Here is a 21,690-nt window from a genome sequence, read left to right as displayed (position 1 = left end):
TACACTGTATCCACTGGATCTCCTTTGTCCACATTTGTTGACCTGCTCAAAGAACTCCAGCTGGTTTGAAATTAATAGGCAGCAAGTTTAAAACAAACAAAAGGACGTTTTTCTTCACTCAGTGCACAGTCAACCTCTGGAACTCCTTGCCAGAGGATGTGGTAAAGGCTAGGAATTACAGGGTTCAAAAAGGGGCTAGATAGATTCATGGAGGTTGGGTCCATCAATGGCTATTAGCCAGGCTGGGTAGGAATGGTGTCCCCAGCCTCTGTTTCTCTGGAGGTGGGTGACAGGGGAGGGATCACATGAGGATTACCAGTTGTGTTCCCTCCCTCTGGAGCATCTGGTTTTGGCCAATGTCGGCTGACAGGATGCTGGCTAGATGGACCATTGGTCTGACCCAGTCTGGCCTTTGTTATATTTATTATGTTTTGTTACTGAATCCCCTTTGGTCTTCAGCCCTGGGTGATAGGGCTCAGGTTTCAGCTTCGATCCTGGGCCCCAGCAAGTCTAATGCCAGCCCTGGTGACCCCATTAAAACAGGGTCTGCACTAGTCACGTTAAATATCAGTTAATTGAATATTCAAGTAACCTCATGAATTCTTATCAGTTAGTTGACTATTCTATAGTCCCTGGTGGCGGGGCTGGCAGCTAGTATGCTCCAACCCCACTCCCGAGGAGCCCCTGCCATTCTGCACAGCTGCCTTTGTATCAGAGGAAGCAGCGCATGGTGCCAGTCGGAAGCTGGTCCACAAGGGCAGCCAGTTTAAAAACCAGCTCCCATCGTGGACCGGCTGCCTGTCGCCCTTTACTGCTGCCTCTGATAAAGAGGGGTGGCAGCAGACTCTGTCTAGAGGGGTCTGAACTCCCGGACCCGGCATGAGCCGGAACTGAGCTGGGCTGCCTGCATTTAATACACTTTTAAATGTAGAGCTGCAGTGGTGGTAGGTCCCGGACTGGTTGCAAGCCAGAACTGAGCTGCGCTGCTGGTCAGCCTGCTAAAAAATTTACTGGCAAGGGGGAGAGGGGAAGTCTGTAGCATTAACCCATAAGCTTTTGCTTATGGGTTAATCAACCACAGTTTCTTAAGGGTCATGAGATGCTATAATGACCTATAAAAATGCTCATCTCAGCTAACATCTTCTCTTTTCCCCACAAGGACAGTTATTACCAACTTTGGAACTGAGAAACTCAAACAAAGACTTTTTTCCTTTTAAAAACTCTCTCCAACTAAAGGGAAAGAGAACAGAGGTTGATGTTAAAATGAATGGAACCCCTATTTAATACTTTGCGTTTCAAATGTTTTAACTGTTTTTCCTTCTTTTCTTTATCATGAATAAAAGCTTTAAAAGTTGTTTAATAATGCATTTGACATGGTATTAAGCAGGCTGAGGTGTCTCTGTATACCACTCCCTTGAACCTTGTTTAATATTGGACGCTGACTGGGTTGTATTAACACTTCTGGCACATATATTCCATCTGAATTAATACCTAAAGTTCTCGTCATTAGCGGTAGTTGTTTTTTTCATTGTGAACCTCAGAGAGGTCATCTTGCAGCCCTGCTTTCTTTCCTGCTCCTTCTAAGACCAGATTGGAGTGTAAGAAATTATATCCTCAGTCTTGTCACTTGTCATTAGCAGATGGTGATGTTCTCCTTTTTGGGGGAAGAAGTGCCTTCTGTGTCATAAACAGAGTGAATACTCGAATAATTTCACTTTTTATCTTTCATAAAACAGCTCAGTATGGTTGTACTCATGGCTAAAATGACTTGGAGTCCCTCTTCTTCATCTCTCATTTCATAGAATCATAGAATTCTAGAACTGGAAGGAACATGGAGAGTTCACCAAGTCCAGTCCCCGGCCCTCACAGCAGGACCAAGCACTGTCTAGACCATCCTCAACAGGTGTCTGTCTAACCTGCTCTTAAATATCTCCAGAGATGGAGATTCCAGAACCTCCTGCATTATTCCAGTGTTTAGCCACCCTGACAGGAAGTTTTTCCTAATGTCCAACCTAAACCTCCCTTGCTGCAATTTAAGCCCATTGCTTCTTGTCCAATCCTCAGAGGCCAAGGAAAACAATTTTTTTACCTCCTCCTTATTAACACCCTTTTAGATACTTGAAAACCGCTTTGATGTCTCCTCTCAGTCTTCTCTATTCTAAACTAAACAAGCCCAATTCTTTCAGTCTTCCCTCATAGCTCATGTTTCCTAGACTTTTAATAATTTTTGTTGCTCTTCTCTGGACCTTCTCCAATTTCTCCACCTTTCTTGAAATGTGGTGCCCAGAACTGGACACAGTACTCTAATTGAGGCCTAATCAGCACAGAGTAGAGCGGAAGAATGACTTCTCGTGTCTTGCTCACAACAGTCCTGTTAATGCATCCCAGAATCACATTTGCTTTTTTTGCAACAGTGTTACACTGTTGACTCATGTTTAACTTGTGGTCCACTATGACTCCTAGATCCCTTTCTGCAGTGCTCCTTCTTAGACAGTCACTTCCCATTCTTTATGTGTGGAATGGATTGCTCCTTTCTAAGTGGAGTACTTGCATTTGTCCGTATTAAACTTCATCCTGTTTACCTCAGACCGTTTCTTTAATTTGCCTAGGTCATTTTGAATTTTGACTCTATCCTCCAAAGCACTTGCAACCCCTGCCATCTTGGTATCATCTGCAAAATTAATAATCATACTCTTTATGCCGTCATCTAAATCATTGATGAAGTTATTGAACAGAACCGGTCCCAAAACAGACCCCTGTGGAGCCCCACTTGTTATGCCCTTCCAGCAGGATTGTGAACCGTTAATAACTACTCTCTGAGAACGGTTATCCAGCCAGTTATGCACCCACCTTATAGTAGCCCCATCTGGGTTGCATTTCCCTAGTTTATTGATAAGAAGGTCATGCCAGACCATGTTAAATGCCTTACTAAAGTCTAGGTATACCGCCTCCACCGCTTCTCCCTTATCCACAAGGCTTGATATCCTGTCAAAGAAATCTCTCAAATTGGTTTGACATGATTTGTTCTTTACAAATCCATGCTGGCTGTTACCTATCACCTTATTATCTTCCACATGTTTGCAGATGGATTCCTTAATTACTTGCTCCATTATCTTCCCTGGCACAGAAATTAAACGGACTGGTCTGTAGTTTCCTGGGTTATTCTTATTTCCCTTTTTATAGATGGGCACTAGATTTGTCCTTTTCCAGTCTTCTGGAATCTCTCCTGACTTCCATCATAGTGTTCCTTTTTGACAGATTTAGGACAACTGTGGACCTATGCCTTTTTTGGTGATGAACTCTCCATACATTTATTAAAATATAGAATGTTTTTTATTATAAGGGAAAGTATTGCAAAGCTACATATTCTGATCGTTGCTAATTAAATGAGGGACAATGTCAAGCATTCTTTGGATATAGCCATTGTGATTTAAAATGGCCCTTTCCTCTATTGATTTGTAATATTGTCCAAGAAGCTTCAAGAAAGACTGTCTCCCTATCTTTTTAGTTTTTCAACATTGATCAAAACACTGATGTTTTTTCTTCATCTGTGTTTCTTGCCGAATGCCAGACAATGAGAATATAATGCAGCATTAGGAGTTGCATGCAGAGTGATAAATGGGTGGCAGAGGCATTGTTCATCCTAATTTATCTAGAGATATTTTAATATAGTAGATGTAAAAAAATTTGTCAAATGGGTAGTGTTGCGCTTGCATTGTGGCTTCGATTCCCAATGCTTAATGGCATTGGAGTTTCCAAGTAGTATCGGATTGAAGCTGGCTGGATGTAGTTCCCAGTGTCCCAGGCAGTCAGCTGGTTAGTGTAGTTTCAGCACTACAAAAAGGGGTTTTTTACTTGTCACACCTTGGAATACAGCCGTCTGCACTGTGTTCCCTCAGAGTGTTATTCGAGTTCAAAATGCCTTAATATCATCCAATCATAAGTTTTTGAAAATCACTTCAGTCATTTCTAATGACAATCCTGAGGAATCAGACAGTGAGAACATACTATGTTGGACTTGTCAGCATAAGTCTTGTTCTTGTGCCTGTCTCTGTGGGTTACAGACTTCCTACAGAAGCATTCATTGCCCTGTTGTTCGTTCTGGTAACATGCAGAAGGCTTTCTTTGCTAGGCATGATCTTTGGATGTGTGAGGAGATTATTGTCTTGGAACTTCCTTGTTAAGCTTTCCTTGTTCTGCTAACTACCCTGTGCTCCAGTTTCACTATGAGTTGGTATTCTTAATGTCAGTGACTTATGTCAGGGGTGTAAAGGAACTTCAGGTTCCAGATGCTGATTTGCCTGTTTGTAAGGTTCAGATCATCTAAGGAGATGATGAATTAAACCTTTTTCCCACAAAACTTCCCCTCACTTGCCTTTCCATTGTGAAGAAGCCATCTTATTGCAAATCGGATGTTAAAATAATTATAATATATACACAGAGGGATAAAAACTGTGCTCTCTACAGCTTTTTTTTATTATTTGATGAGCAAAATAATGATACTTTTACATAGGCTCTGTATTAATTAATCCTTCAGAAATCACTGGTTTTATTGACATGATACAATAAGGATACTTGGATTTTTTTTTCTAGCACAAAAACAAGGAGTCTTTAAAAACTAACAGATTTATTTGGGCACAAGTTTTCATGGGCAATGACTCTCTTCATTAGATGTACCAAGTAGAAAGTACAGCATCAAGCATAAAACCTGTTCTGTCTCTGATGTTGTATACCAGTTTGCTGTTTCAGTGACGCACATGATGTTTCACAGTTGACCAGTCTGTTTTTTGGTAGCTCATAGAAACATCCTGGTGCTTTTTAGTCTCCAAGAGCAGTAATGAATCAGCCATAATCTTGAAGAAAATATTTGAGACACTAACAGTACTTATTCTTATTCCTGGAAATGAGACTGTTATACTTTTGTGGCCATCCATCTGCCTTCCTGACCGAGATGGAGATAATCTTTTTGCAGGGCTATCTTGCTTTTTCTCCAAACAAACAAAATAAAAAATTCCTGAAAACCAGAAATGATGGTTATTGGGGCTGCTGACCATCATTTTCCCTGGGGTGATTGCCAGCTGATTTAGATATCTTAGAATACTGACATTGTGAGAATTCCTGTAAGTTGCATGCTGTGACAATGGACTGCAGAGAGTGACTCTGGTACAGCATGCATTCTAAGCCATTCATAGTAAGGGGCTATGGTTGGGAGCAAATGTTTGTAGGGTTGGGAAGCTGCTAATGTCTTTCCAAGAATGCTGACAAGGTACATTTTGCCATCAACACAGTAAAGGGTTTGCAAAGGTGAATATTTTTGTAATTAAAATAAAATAATGAAATAAAAATACAGGTCCATTCCATGCATGCAAGGTTTTGTGGTAGGAAACCATGCTTTGTATCTGTTATAACCCTTTTATCTTTGAGGTTATTTGTTTGTGAACTTGAGCATCAGCACAGTTTTCAATCAGCTCTGTAATTAATTTGCTTTGTAATACACAAAGAGATTTTGTATTATATTTATGGAAATATTGTAAGATGGTAATTGAAATAATTTTCTTATTATACATAGCAGTTAATTAAAGAAAGACATTAAATAGCAGTGGAGCTGCACTACCACTGTTGTCTTGTATCAGTTTAAAAAGGCAGTAATTTTTTTGACAGCCACTGATTGGAAAGTTGCTTGCAGCCTTCTGGAAGCAAGGGGTACATGCTCTGGATCAATAACTGGCAAATTTTCCATTTAAAAATACCTGAACAATGTTCCAAATAGCCACTGGCATCTTAATTTTCCATGGAAACTGAAATACTCGTATGTGGAGGACAAATCATTTTTCGGAGAATTTTTCCAGACTACTTGTTAACAGTTATTGCTGTCCCAAAAGGTTGACAGCTGACATGATTGATATTTCATTTACTTGTCATCACTGAGTAATGGAGAGGGCCACATTGCTATTTTTTTCTGAAGAAACGTAGTCTCTTGAACATTTGCTCTAGTTTATTATTCTAGAGAGTATGTAGTATTTGCCTATACTGTATGTATATGTCTTGAGGTCCTGGCATATTACTAACATTAAGGAAGCATATTTTCTTTTACAGCTTTGGTCTGCTAGAAACCATGGCTTTCTTTTATAGCCCTATAATTATTAGACACTAGCTGCTTCCCCACTCCCACCCCCTCGCTTGTTTGGGGCAAAGAGCTCAACTTGTTGTTCACTACCTCATGATATAAAACAAGTCTTCAGGGATAGTTCCCTTTCTTCCTGCAAAAATCAATTGATCATTTTAACAGTATATTTTTGTGATTAATAACTTCACTCTGTATAAGTACAACAAGATCATATGTAGCAGGATTATTTAAGAAAAGTGTGCAGTAATCATGACCCTGGTTGCCCTTCAAACATGCTTTTATATCAAACATTGATGGAGCTAAAAAGAATCCCACACACCCGTAGTTTTTTCTCCTCCTAACGCTTTATGGGGGACTGTTCTTCCTGTCTGTTCTCACATGTGAGAAATGTGGAGATAGCAAACACCTTCTCTTTCTTAGCAGGTTAGAATCGTAAAGAAACATTGAAATAGTGTCCCAGTCCTTCAAGTGGATCTGTGCATTCAGGCATTTGTGTTCTCACAGAGCTTATTGAGAACAGCTCTAAGTTTGTAATCAGTTGTAAAGAACTCTGTGCCTCAGGGGGAAGCTAGAAGACTTGAAGCTTCCAGAATTCAGTTTTGTGAATGCATGTATGCTTTTATGCAGCAAAAGCAGTAGTGGACACTAAAGCAATTTTAATGACCAGTCTTACAGTCTATGCTTACTATATTTGTATAGTTTCTCCCTTTGTGTGCTTAATTTGATGGCATTCCATAACAAGAGGAAAGAACTGTTTACAAAAGAATTAATAAATCAAACCTTATATTAATTTGCATTATGTAGGCATCAAAAAAGTTGATTGTATGTTGTCATGATTAGAACATTCGTATTTGATGCCATACAGATATACAGTATTCTCTGTTTAGGTTAAGGAGCATCAGCATAGGTAACAGCATCATATAATATTTATCTAAGAACACTATCATTCTAAAATCTTTAGACCAGAGCCTAAGGTGGTGAAAATGAGCCCCGAAATCAATAGAGCTGTTGGCTGAAGATCTGACTGACATTTTTATTTTTAAGATAATTAAGTAACAGTTGGAATATGCTTTGTGCTGTGCTTTGAATTCTCAGTGCTTCCCATGCAGAGATGCACTTTAGACAGGGCAAAAACCAATGAGGCCCATCTCCTCACCATAGCAGGATTGTTTTGGAAAGTACACGTTCTGCCTATTTTTGTTTTTCAGAGCCCCATATAATGGAGCTTTCAACACTTCTTGGGATATTTTTTTCTAAAGGCAAATAGATATTGCCAGATCTCCAGCCTAAATGTGCCCTTTCCTCATTTTACCCATTCCTCAGTAACTGTTCTCATACCTTGCTTTTTGTTTTCCATCCTTCATGTTCACACCCTTCAAATATTTATAGACTGTTCTATCCACTTGTCATGGGTGGGTGGGTGTGTGTGTGTGTGTGTGAGATGTATATCTATATATTATATTGGTTATCTTTGATTGTTTTTCTCCACTACTTCCGCCAGCCTTTAAAAAGTCAGGGGTTGTGATCTGCACTCACTTTAATTTGACAGTGTCTTTCTGCTAATGAAGTGCTAAATGCTGTAAACATTCTGTGGCAGGTACTATTGTACCAGAGCCCTACAGACGGGGACCATATTACCTCTCTGATTTGTGTGGAGTGATACCTTTGGATATGTAGCCCAAAGCCTCATTTACTGTTTCCACCTCATCATATTGGACGTTCATGGCTAATTTTTTAATTCTGTCCATCAGTCTTTTTCAGAATGACTACTTTACAGGTTTCTCCTCACCACTGACTGTATCTATCTTGAATTATTTTTCCACAAATGTAGTGGAATCTTTCCAGGTTGAATCTCATTGTGTTACTTTTTTGTCTATTTTTAATCTCTTTTGACCATTCCCGATTTGTGTACTGCTAATATTCTCTTCATTTCATAATAATGTGAATGTCAGAAGCCTGAACCTATGATGGTCATGGTACATGGTAGTTGACCGCTCCCTTGGAGTCAATATATTACTGATTATCACTATCCTTTGTTTAATGTTCCTTCATAGTTGTTTTGTAGATTATACAATTGTATTTTGAAGGCTGATATGTGTAACAAGCAATTTCTAAACACTAAAAAATAATGCGAATTCAACAATCGATAGCTTAATTACTACTATTCCTACGTTATTGAATAGTCTCTTCTGTAATCTCTTTGCAGTATTGTACCACTGTAATGGAGCAGCAAGTAAATGGACAGTTAATAGAACCTCTGCAGATATACCCAAGAGGTAATGCTTAACAAATTCTAACCAACAATGATGTATCAATAAGATGTTTCATCACCCATTCTGTTTTCAGAAGGTTAACAGGCACATAACATGAAGTTTACCTCTTAATTTAGAGTAAATCAGCATCATCAGGATTTTAGCAAAAACTATAGTTATTGCATATCAAAGACTAACGAGATTTGGTTTGCACAGTATATATGTATGTACACTTAAACTCACTGTTGATGTGGTTTGTTTGAGTCCAAAGCAGTTGAATAACTCAAGCTTTGGATGCTTATGCTCTTGCTCCTCTAAAGTTTTTAATCCGCATGAGGTTGTCAGGGGATATGATCTGTCAGACTGTTTTGAACCTGGAGATATGTCCATTGCACAGCGGAATTTTATTTGAGCAATTGGCAGCTGGTGACAGAATCAAAATAACGGAGTCTTATACACAAGTAATAGGGATGTTAATTGGTAACCGGTTAATCCGTAGGGGCTGGCGGACTACTCCAACCCCGCAGGGCTCGGAGCAGCCCCAGTCTGTGGCAGGCTTGGCCAGGGCTCCCCAGCTCTCCACCACAGGTTACGTGCTGGCTTCCCGGAGGCTGATTGCAGAGCCACAGCAAAGCCTCTATAGGACCGGGACCTCCTGAGGTGGTTTCGTGGCATGGTGCAGAGCCTGCAGTGTTGCCTCCATGGGAGTGGAGCCAGTAGCTTTACATAAGCTTTACACTACAGAACCTGCAGCATGTGTAACCTCTAGGATTTTTAATGGTTACGTTTTTAAACTATTTTTTACATCCCTAACGGGTAATTGATTGACGAAAGTATCTCTATTAAGTACAGCATTTAGTACATGCTCAAGTGCTCTCCAGAATTCAGACAGCTTAACCACAGACTTGTGTGCTGTGTTGCTGCTAAAACAGGATTTACGATGCCCTAAACAAAATCATAGGCAACTATTTGGAATTTGGGTATGTACTTTTTTTTTTTCCCCTGAGAATTCAGTTAATGGTTAAAAAGAGTCGCATATTACATAAGCCTAATTAATTCAATTCTTCTCAGTATCCAGTCTCTGCATCTGTGGTTCTTAATTGATGAAATGGATAAAGGTTTAAATTCTCCAAGTAAATCTCCCAGCAATAAATTAATTGAAATAATTAAAATCTTCCCTGTTAACTGATACTATACAAATAATCATACTATGAGTTTCCCCATTTAATATTCTAGACTTTCATTACATATAACTCTCAGAAGTTCTAATTGGGCAACTAACCAATGGGCCTTTCTAACATGTACAATTAAGGTCTCCAAAGAAGGCTGTTGTCTGTGCTGGTAGGTTAGTGAGTTGCTATGGGAAGATGCTTACAGGAGAAATATTGAGACTTTTGCATCTCAGCTTAGCCATGGCTGAAATAACAGAGGGATTCTTATGGATTCTAGTCATGGAAAAAGCCCATGCATCACTAGATTAGTTCCTTACTATTACAGTGGGCTTAAATAAGGAACAGTGTGTGTATGTGACTGTGCATGTGTAATATGTAAACACACACTCACTCACTTTAATTCTGTATAGCTGCATTTGCAGTCGAGCTCATTGTAATAATCATAGAATACTAGGACTGGAAGGGACCTTGAGAGGTCATCAAGTCCAGTCCCCCGCCCTCATAATGAGGAATCTGGCTAGTATAGTATCTAGTGTGTGTATACACCCAGACTCTCATGTTCTGTACAAAAACACAGGCCTGTATAATATCTTGGGAGATTAGAGCACCCTTGAAAAATCCCCTTGTTTGGAGCGTGTGAAGGTTCAAGAGCCCCTTACTGCATAGTTTGTGAAAATAGAAAATGAGGAAATCTCACATGGCCTGAGTTTATTCTGCTTTGGCAACTGAGCCTTCGAGGGGCCGAGCCGCTCCAGAGGCTGAACGTTGTTATCTCACTTGTGAAAGCAGAGACACAGGGGTTAAAAATCCAACTTCCTGTTCTGTCAGTTTGCCTTTTGGACTGTTCCTTCAGTGCCTACCTTGTAGTTCCTGCCCTCCCTCTCCACTGGAGTGCCCCTTTTCTCTTCCACAGCACGACCTCCTTGGGCAGTCTTCCATAATGATCTGGATTCAGTTCTCACCTCTGGGCTAAAGACTTTCCAATCTCCATTTCCACTTGTGATCTTTCGCCCTCTGTCCAATCATGCCGTTGCCTCTCAGATGGCTTGCCACTACCTCAGTCTGAACCAGTCCACAGCTGAGCTTTGTCTCCGTCCCCCAGTCTTTCTCGGTTAACCCCTGTCTCCTCCCGGCTGCTGTGCTTGTAACTTTTCAGTCGTCTCTGATGAATTTTTCTGCTTCTCTCACATCCAAGCTCCCACGAAGTCTTGCGTCTTCCTCTGCAGTATCCAAAGAAGTGCTCTCCCATCCCCCCCCTTTTTTTTTGCAACCAGCTCCGTAACCCAAGTTCTTCTTTTCCATCTGTCCAAACCACCCTTGCAAGAATGCTTTCCAGTCTCATAATTTTGGCCAGCTCTCCCTTCCTACTGCTTCTTGAATTCTCCTGTCCTCCTCCTTCCTGTATGTAATTCAAGCTTCCCTCCTTCTTTAAAAATGTTTCACAGCTCCTCTCCTTCACTCATTGCTATCCACATAAGGGTCTACACCCACTCCTTCCACACAAGACTCTTTATCTTTTCCTGACACCATTTTAATCTTTTTGAGAGAGGCTCTGCAATCATATTGCTTTTGAAAAGCCACCTGTTCCATGAAGTGGGCCAGCACTGATGTCCACGTGTCATGCAATGTTGTCTTAACTGTGCTGTGCCTGTTTCACATTATAGATGCTTGGAGTCTATCATTTATATTTAGTGTATTTTACCTATGTTGTAAAATGCTACATAAATAATAATTGCCAGACTTTTTTCAAACCCATCAAAATATATATATTTTTTGCCAAAGGGCGACTCTTTTGTTTCTTTTTCTAATAGCGCTGAAAGCTACATTTTCCATTTTTCTCCCCTGACTACATGTTTTGTGTTTTAAGATACGATCACTTCTTTAGCATAAACTTGGGATAAAGGGTTTCTTTGAAGAATGCTTCAACCTTTTAAAATAGTTATATACATTCTGCTTATAGTGATTGTTCAGGAGAAAAAATATTTTATACTACCCATTCTTTAATTCTCAGTAAACAAATCACTTATTACAGTGTTTATGAACTGGACAATCTGTGTTCAAATGCTATACATTTTGTTACCAAAGCATTTTGTGACAGGCATCAGGGAAAATTGTTTGGCATGTCTTTTATTGTTTGTTCAAAATATTAATTTCCATTTCTGAAGAAATGTAAACTAAAATGTCAAAAATGTGAACTAAAAACATAAACTTTAAAATTATCCTAAAAATGTATCCATTTCCCTCCTCCCTAATCCTTGGTGAAATAATGTTTAGCTTCTTTAAGAATATTATGGTAATTTCTAAAGCACAGAGCCTGGCCTAACTGATGTGTTTAATAACTATCATCTGTGTCCTTTTGACTAATAAATAGCTCTGTTTCCTGCTGTCAAAAAATGGAGAGAAATACATGTGCATCTGAGAGAGAGAGAAATCAAATTCATCCCTTCCCAGACAATCAATCAAAATTGACAGGCCCTTTAACGTACAATTTGTAGGGCACTGTAGTTTTAAAATGGGAACTGTCTGTAGCATGTAGCTAGAAGCCTGGGTGGTTTTAACATTTGACAATGGCACATCGACTGAATGGAAAAATCATGGAACACATTGTTTAAGAGGCTTTAAGAAAATACCTTTTTCTCAATTAATGCTTCATAAAAAGATGTCAGGATTTACATGTAAACAATGTATGTTTTTTATTAGTTAAGAGCAAGGTAGATAGACATCTATCCAGGATGGTCTAGAGGGTGCGTAGTCCTGCCGTGAGTACAGGGTACTGGACTCCATGACCTTTCAAGGTCCCTTCCAGTTCTAGTATTCTATGATTCTATTATTATATATTTAATGTATTCAGTCATCTGCTTCCTTGGTCTCCCAACTTTGTTCCCCATCCAGGTTTTCCCACATTAAAACACACAGTGGCCTGCTTGTCAATATGACTAAAAAAAAAAGCTCTCTGAAATAACTTAGTTAACTGCAGAGAAAGTACAACATGTAGGAAAACAAAAGATACTGAAGGTATTTGAATTAAGAAATTAATCCAATCATTTTAGCCCAGTTATCTTGATTTTGATGTATTTTGAGCAGAAATTATAATTTATATTAGACAATGTCAGAAAGCTCTTAGCATTTATAAATGCTCAGTCCCTGCAAGTTAAAAACCCTGGCTCATAATTCCCACTCTGGGTTTTAGGAGGCACTTTTCAATCATTCCTCTCTGCTAATTTTGGCGTCACCCTCATTTCTTTTTAAAAGATTCATTTTGAGCAAATTTGTAAATGGCCCTGATGTGTTCTACAATTTAGTCAATTACTGTTTCAGCCTGCAAGCCTCCTGGGAAACGGAACATACATGGCCTGAAGGTACGAATTTCAATAATTGTTTCAGTAAAGTTAGATGGATTTGTAAGGCTGTGTTCCACTTATTGAAATGTCAAATAAAACGGCACTTTTCTGAGTTCTGACAAGCAGATTTTTTTGAATGCGGGGGAAAGATTCATTTGCTTGGTGTTGGCTGTGATATCTGAGTGTTGTACACATTTGTGTATTAAACTGAAATGCATTTTGTTTCTTCTCTTTGTTAATAAGCTTCTTAAATATTAACTATGCGGTTAGTACCAATTTTCAAAGAGATCTTTTGAAGGGAGAATACTCATATTAGCTAATTAATTTATATAACCTGTTAAACACAGCCAAGTTGCAATGAAATCTTTTCCGGACATTTGTTCAATTCATTCCTATATACTTACTAACTTGCTACTGTAATCATACATATGTTCTCAGTTCTGAATTGCAGAAGATTATTGGATAATTTGTATAAAATGATGGTTTATCTCTTAGTGCCTATTTTGAAGGGGAATAAAATGGCAGGCTTATTGTGCATATCTGTTTTTCTGTATTATTTAATTAAGGATTTTAAATGTAAGGAAATAGTATACTGAAATCCATCAATTATATAGTATGCTAACCTACATACCGACAAGACTTCAATGATGGGCATGCGTAGCAACAAGCTAATTAACCTTCATAGTGAAATGAGAAATTCATGGCAAATTACAGGTTAATTAGAATGGTGTCCTCTGAACACAAACGACTGATAGAGATTCTTTTCCTGCCTGCAGGTAAATACACGAGCAGGGTCTGCTAATAATAGCAGCTCAGCAGTCTCGGAGTCCCTTGCAAGCAATAGGTAAGAGTCAGTAGTGGATGTGGGTTTGTGTGTGTGTGGGGGGGGGGGGACCAGGTTATTAAAACACAATGAAATTTGAAAAGTGATTGGTGCATAGTAATTAATAGTAACAAACTTGAAATGTCAGATAACTTTATCAATATGACTACTGGGAACAAAGTGCTACAATGGGAAAGAGGAAAAATTAACCTGCCCTGTAGAACTTGTTACACACCTATTACAGGTGTTCAGTAAATCTATTTTCTACCGCTAGAACTCTGCCTGCATGGGATATTCCAGATAGCTTCATCCTTCATGTGACTTTGGCATACTGTATAAGGTTGAGCCAGAAGTTCATTTATTTTAATTGTTCTAATAATCATTGTCCATCACAGGGTTTTTAGTTATTAGCAGGGGTTAGTCATTCATTGGCTATCTAATTCAAAGTGATTTTGCTGAAATATTGGTCCTGTTCAGTTTGATATTCAATTTAGTAGCCTTGCTAATGTGAGCTGGTATTTTGGAAAGAGTCTAAAGGTATTAGGCAGGCAATTCACATTCCATTTTGGTGATATTGGGAACATAATTTCCTTTAGATTTCTTTCAAAATTCTAGTTGTGAATTTAATATTGCTACTTACTGCCTGTGAATATGAGAACTGTTTAATATTGGAAAGATAATTTCTACTGCATCACAGTCAGTATCCCCTCTAAGATTTTCCATCCGTGAACCAATATTGAGGTCATGTGCACCTTGTGCATCAATATTGAGGTCGTGTTCGCTTGTTTGGATGTCTGCCACTGTGGCACCCACCAGTTACTAACAAAATTACTTACACACACACACACACACACACACACACACACACACACACACACTTTAAAATTGTTATGTAAAATTGTTATGTAAGAAAAAATACTAAAACAAGGGATAATTAACAAGGTGCATAACCCTGTACCACTCCACCCTGGAAACCACCCAGCTTGCTAGTCCCTGCCTCCAACACACACTGCGCCCCAATCAGGACCACACACAGCCAGCTGGTACCTATATTGGCCTGGGTGACTGCCTACCCCCCCACACCCTGTAGTCGTGCCCAGCAATCTGCCCCCCTTATCTGCCACCAGTACATAAGCCAGGGCCATGCTACCTTTCCCCCAAACACAAACAGCCAGGACCTGGGCCTAGAGCCCACAGCCCAAGCACCACTGCCCAAAGACCTGTGCCCAGCCCCATCTCTCACCTGTCCTTCCCCTGCCATTGCCCAGAGACCTGTGCCCAACCCTGCACACCTTGCTCTCCCCCCTCCCCCCCGCAGGATTTTACCTGTGCCTGGTACCTCCCACCACCATAGACGGCTGGTGCCTTTGCCCCCAACCCAGCCGGCCTCTGGTTGTCCTTACCCTGTCTGGTACAACCCCGGTAGCTGCTTCGCTGCTCCCCCACCCAGACTCACTCGTGGCTCCTCCAGCCCCGGCCACTGCAGCAGCCGCCTGCCACTCAGCTCTCGGCCCCTCTGGCCCAGCCGCTGCAGCAGCCTCGTGGCTCCTCTGGTCCCAGCCACCACCCCAGTAACTTCCTGCCGCCCATCACATAGCTGTGCCACTCTGCATAGGAGGTGCGTGAGGTGGACAACTTTTCTGTGCGCACCAGCATGCAGCTTAGAGGAAACCCTGATTACAGTACGGTGTAATTCAAAGGTTCAGTATTTTAATTGGAACTTATACTTTGTCTAGTGTCTTTTCCACATAATCCTGCACAAAATGTGCTCTGTTCACTTTTTGAAAACCCTCTTTTAAACAAGTTGACATAGCATGTTCAAATACAATCTGTTCACACCTGAGTGAAAAGCGTTTTCTGCTGGTACCTCCTAACATTGCAGTCCTATTTGCTTGATATTTGTGATGTCACCTAGTTATCCACTGCGGAAAGCAGATGTACATTACAACACTGGAGACAATACAAGGATCACGATACAGTATGTAGCCAGACCCTGCAAGTACCAAAACCACTTAAGGTGACCCACTCATTGAGCACCACTAGAGACCTTGAAAGAGAAATCAAGCACTTGGAGAAATCTTGGCTCCAGTAACTTGGAGAAGTTTACTACGTATTTCTCAATTGTGAAGATGCTATCCACATCTTTTGGAAGAAAATATTCATTGTCTTGTTCACTAATCTACGTTGTACACTAACATAAGAAAAATTCTTCCTCTCCTTAGCATTCAGCAGTTTTCAGTATGCTTTGTACTTTGAGCTGGTTCTCAAAGTGTACTGAAAATGAGTCTTCTAGAAGATTGCATCATCTTATGTCTTGGTTAATTGCCATTCCTTTTCCAAAACCTTTTGCACTAAGAGTTGTGTTTTTGAAGTAATTGAAAGTCTCTCTTTGTTTAATGTTCACAAATTGTTAGTCATGAGAGATGACAAGATCAACTTATGTTTCCTTGGTAAACTTAATCTTTCTTTAAAGTAGTCTGGGAACAAAAGGCCTATTGAAGAACAAAGCCACCAAATATGAAGTCCCTATTTTCACTGTTCCTGTTACTAGTGATCTATGATCAAGACACATGGACCTTTCAAGAATATAGTATTCTGTTTGCTTATTTGTTTGTAAAGTTCATTAGTCTGTCTGAGAGGCTTTTTCTAGTAGGACTGTTGTCTAGGTAGCATGTTGTGTAGGAGGATGAGGAGAGCAGGTTGTCAGGAAAACAGGGGGAGGCCTTGCTAATTTGGAACCAATGACAGGAAATAGTCTTCAGTTACCAGATACACAAATACAGCTGCAACCGTTAGGCATGACTATCCCAATAGAAGTGTAATGCCACTAACTTTATCTAATCCAAGATAGGGATATTAACTAGTAAGCCTATCTAAATGCTTACTGGTAAGCATGAGGCTTGCCAGTTAACTCCAGCTGTGGCCAGTGCACCGGGTTGGAGCAACCCTGGCTGTGGCGGAGCCAGTGGGCCGGACGGCAGGACCCCATCAGGCTGGGTGGCAGATCGGGCGATGAGGCCTAAGTTAAAATGGTTAACCAATTAAGTGCTATCACTTAATTAGTTATCCATTTTAACATCCCTGATCCAAGGTGTCTGGTACATTGGACAATCCTACTGAAAAAGGGAGAGGCTAGAAAACCAATCTGAGGTGGAAATACATTTCTTCTTTCCATACATGTGGAAGGGGTGTTGGAACAGTTTGTAAACTGGTGGGGGTGGGAGCCCGTCAACCAGACTGTAAACTGTGTGTATTGTGAAAACTACTTCAAACTAGGGCTGCCACTTGCAATTAATTGTGCAATTAAAAAAATTTATCGTGATTAATCACGTGCAGCACCCCTTTGAAACACCGCAGCGGTGTTTCAGCAGGGCAGCACTGCATGGAGCCCGGGATCAGCTGGAGTTCCCAGCTGACCCCAGGCTCCATGCAGCACTGCCCCTTGGCAGCGCCGGAGCGGCATTTTGAAGGAGCAGCGCAAACAGAGCTGGGGATCAGCTGTGAATCGCAGGGGTTAACGCAGGTCAGTTGACAGCCCCGCTTCAAACCAGGAGGTATGGCAGTGCCCACAACTCCCTAATTTCAGCATCTATGCATGTAAATGGTAGTTTTATTAATTAGATTCTGGCACTTTCCAATGAGGGTGGACACCTATATTAAATTGGCCTGATTTTTCTCAGGGGCTGAGCACCTGCTGTTCTCATAACATCAGTGGGAGTTGGAGGTCCTCAGTTCATCTGAAAATCCATCTAGTTTTGTTTAGGCACTAACTACGGGTCTAGGGACTTTACTTTAAACACCAATGGGTAAAAATCTTGACCATGTGCTTTATTTTTTTACCATATACAGAGCACCGCTTTTATCCTCATTTTCAAGCATTACAACTTCTGATTGGATTTTTAAAATCTCTTTAGCCCTCAGTTCTAGTTCATATTTTACTTGGTTCTTGACAGGCCAATCATTGCATATATATAATATGAACATTTTGTATAATAAAATGTGCATTCTCTCCAGAAAAGTGTCCATAGTCGAGTTGTGCATCAGGCTCGTACTTATTATTACTTCATTTATTTGATATAGTTAAGTCTCCAAAAGCTAAGAACTTCAGTTAAGATTGTAAGTTTACTGCTCACAGTGAAATGTTGCCAATATTATTAATTTTTTATTTGTATTTACTATAACTTGCCCTGACATTGCCACGTTTCTGTGACTGCACCAAATATATATATTAGAATCTTCAAATGCAATTTCCACTATATCACCCCCCATATGTTTAAATATTTTTGCCTTCTATTTTATGGTGAAATGCAGCAAAGATTGCTCCAAATGAATTTATCAGAACAGCTTTTTGGGCACTTCCCATGCTAGACTGGTAACGAAATCAAAGGAAGGATAAAAATGAATTGTAACTTGCTATGCTTTCTGGAATTTTGTAGTACATGCTTTATATTGCAGTGGGGTCAAGGAACTCCAGCCAATGTTGGGGTCCCATTGCACATGCGCATAAGAGGAGAGCCCCTGTCCTGAAGAGCATACAGTCTCAATGAATAAGAAAGGCACAGGAAGGATAGCTTCCCCATTTTGTGTATGAGGAGGTGAAAAACTGAGAAATGTAGTGATTTGCTCAAGTCACATTAGAAGTTTGTCAGAGCCAAGAACTAAACCCACATCTCCTGAATCCCAGTCGAGTGCATTAACCCCAAGTCCATTCTTCCTCCGAGGTGTGTGATTTTTAATTGATACATTTTTTCCTAGTTGAAGGATGAAATAGTACCCTCAGTCACTGTACTCTCATGCAACCCCATTGACTTCAGTAGATATACAGTGACTTTTTTCATTGGAGTTCATTTGGGTTTGGACTATATTTTTCTGGTAAATTTAAAGGTGAATACAAACTCATACCCCATATCTAAACATCCTCAAAGTGGCGTTCCACAAGTTCAGAGGTGTTTGGTTGTGCTGCTTGATCTATTCTAAAGACGGAGCTAGCTTTGAAATACAGATCTGGGCTTCTGGAATCCCAACACCTTAAAAAATAAAGATCTGCCTTTCAGGTCTGAACCTATTTCTGCTCATAACAAATTATTTGCTACACTCTTTTGATGACAGACTTCAAAATGAGTAGGATTTGTTTAAAATATATCCATATACAGTAAACGTTATGGGCTGAACTCAGCAATGTTTTAAGCTGTTTCAGATACTTTGATATCAATGCAATTGTGTCATCTTATGAAAATGATCATTTTGGCCCAGTAATCTCAGCTGAGGAGGTCTGTTCCTTATACATATGTTACAGTGAGACAATACATGCTGTATTTGAGTAATACAGGCCTACATTTGTATGTTACTGAAGCTGCTTGCAGCTTGTGTCTCTGTATTGGTAAACACAGATAACATTCATACTGAATACATTTTAAAGTGTCAAGAGTTAAGACCCGATTCGGTTTTAAACTGAGCCACACAGCCCAGGAAAACTAAATAAAAACCTTTGGGTTTTGGTACTTAATAAAACAGTTGCTAGTGAGGTCAGCTTTGTTTTTATTGACAAATGTTAAACTGTGTCTTGAAGAGGACAATGGTCAAATATTTTTCATTATCTGAACTGCTTTGTTACGGTGAAATAAATCTGGATAATCTTGAATTTTCATTATTTTGAACTTCTGGCACGTGCTATTTGCCTAAGGAAAACATATTCAGCATGTCTAACCATAAGGAAAGATGTTGTTTTATTGGGAGCTATGGTTTTAACTCCATTTTATAGACTGAAACTGTAGTCATGGAAAATTATTTTGTATTTTTCAGCTTAAAGAAGTCTTCTGCAGAACTGAAGAAAATATTAGCTAATGGCCAGGTAGGTGCATTAAATTCAGAGTGACATACATGTATGACTTATTATATACCTCAGTGATTGGCATACTACATGTAAGAGGAGATATGCTTACTGTTCATTTGATTGTAATGTTGTCTTTTAATACTGAAGTGGAGAGGCCAATGATCCCTCTAATTTTTTCCAGCCATGTGCAGAATACATTTTGTTATGTGCACCAAAGCCTGTGTAGATGTGCACCACAAGTAGACATGTTGCTGGTTGTGAGTTCTCTGCTAAGCAGTGGGCAGCATTTGAATCTCTCCTGGGTGGCCGCCTAAGCTCTCAGCTTACAGGGAATACTGGGAGAGATGATGAAAACCTTCATTACATGAATGAATTGTGTGTCTCGATTTACCTTGCTTCCCATTTCTCAAAATGTAAGAATCATAGTTAGCTCCGAACAGATTGAAGCACCTCTAACACACATGTTGCGCTGCGGCCACAATTTGGAGGAAGGAAGTTAACCAGCTTGGAGTAACTAAATCAGCTGCTCAGTTGCTAGAATTACTTTTGTATTTTCAGGGCAGCAGGCACATAAGTCTTTAGCAGGCTTTTGTAAGTGGCAAGAGAGAGAATTCTTTGTTGTATTGTTTGGAGCTGTGTCCTATGCTACATGACAAGACCCAAGTTGTAGGCAGCTTCCTTATCACCTTCTTTTATCTGTTCTAGGCGTTCAGATCCTAGTATCCAGACCTGAATAGTTTATAATTCCAATTGATGGACGTACGGACCCTTGAGGGCAGTCATTTCTCACCAGTTTTGATTCAAATAGCTAGACCGATCCACAGTCGTATAATGACTTTAAATATACACCGCTAAATTCAGCTACCTAAAAGAATACCGGATTCTTCAGTAGCAACATAAATAAGTTTTAATGTTTGTCATAGTGAAACCCCTTTGAATAGCCTTGGAGGCAGGCACTTGTCCATTGCCATCAAGTTTGCCTATTAGGCTCTATTGACTGAGACATCTGTGTCACTGCAAATAAAAGACTCTTATTGATTTTCTTAACTGTTGTTCACTTCCCCTCCATGTTTCGAAGGCTGAAATCTTAATTATCTCAGATGCGTATTCAGTGCCTTCACACAGTGACCTCTCCAGGTCTCATTGGCATTTCATGAATCAAGTAGTTGTAGTTGAGCATGTCAAGAAGATAAAGGCTGGTCTTCATGCTTGTCCTTCAGTATCACCTGTAACACTGTGATCTAATAAATGAGAGTGCCTCCTTAAAAGGTGATTCTAACAGCATCAGCACTGCAGCCTTGCTTATTTGGCACTGAAGCCATTGAATAAAGCTTGGAATGTATTTTTAAGCTTGTCAGCATTCCTAATACAAAGCCATATTTTAACAAATTGACTTTTGCCAGGAAGGCTGTCGAAGATTTTAAAAATATTTATAAAATAACCAAACTTTATTGATGTGAGAACCAAAAACATGCTTTTGAGCTTTTTAGTGCAATTTGGCAAATACTAATCCCTAATACAGGAGAGAGCCATTTGGGGATAATTTTCAGAAAATGGAATAAATGAAGGTGAATAAGGTCACATTAGCATGAATGAATAAATAACCTGAATATGACATTTTTGACTTGTTGAAAGAATTAGAAATGAAGGTGTTTTGCACGGCTGGAAATTAGAAAGTTAAAGGTTTTTAAAATTCGGTTATGTAAGGAAAAAATAGCTAAAATCTATTAGTGATATTAAAGATTTTGTTTATGCCCATCAAAGAAAGGAAATTCAGAATTAATATTCTAATGTGATCTTTAATTCACCATGCTGTGATAAGAAACTAGACTGTAAATCTCCAAAGAGGAAATTCTCCTCCGTTATATTGCATACCTTTTGTTAATCAGTAACTAGGCACAGCCATATAGACTGGGGGCAGATTTTTGTTTGAACTTTGAACTTTCCTTCCTTTTTGGGGGTTTGTCACAGTTAACATTATTTTAACATCATTTTTCTATGGTTTATGTTTTCAAGCATTAATGATGATAGTCCTTTCCACTGGCCTCCACTTAGGTTTAATAAGGAATTCATATTAATCATTAAAAGAAGGGGACATGATTCTTCAAGATAATCAAATATTGACAGGTTAGAAATAGCTTT

At 39.6% G+C, this 21,690-nt stretch overlaps 1 protein-coding gene across 4 annotated transcripts in view; it reads left to right on the top strand.

The window, feature by feature from the left end:
* MAP2K5 (mitogen-activated protein kinase kinase 5) overlaps nucleotides 1–21,690 on the top strand; it is a 206,095-nt gene that overhangs the window by 22,253 nt on the left and 162,152 nt on the right. For all 4 annotated transcript variants that reach the window (XM_075896856.1, XM_075896855.1, XM_075896857.1 and 1 more), the window contains 4 exons: nucleotides 8,334–8,403; nucleotides 12,870–12,910; nucleotides 13,669–13,736; nucleotides 19,518–19,566. In XM_075896856.1, the coding sequence (XP_075752971.1) occupies nucleotides 8,334–8,403; nucleotides 12,870–12,910; nucleotides 13,669–13,736; nucleotides 19,518–19,566 (228 nt within the window). The remainder of the gene's footprint in view (nucleotides 1–8,333; nucleotides 8,404–12,869; nucleotides 12,911–13,668; nucleotides 13,737–19,517; nucleotides 19,567–21,690) is intronic.

Source organism: Pelodiscus sinensis, chromosome 14 (assembly GCF_049634645.1).
Source record: "Pelodiscus sinensis isolate JC-2024 chromosome 14, ASM4963464v1, whole genome shotgun sequence".
NCBI classification, from domain to species: domain Eukaryota; kingdom Metazoa; phylum Chordata; order Testudines; family Trionychidae; genus Pelodiscus; species Pelodiscus sinensis.
This window is presented reverse-complemented; position numbering and strand designations above follow the sequence as displayed.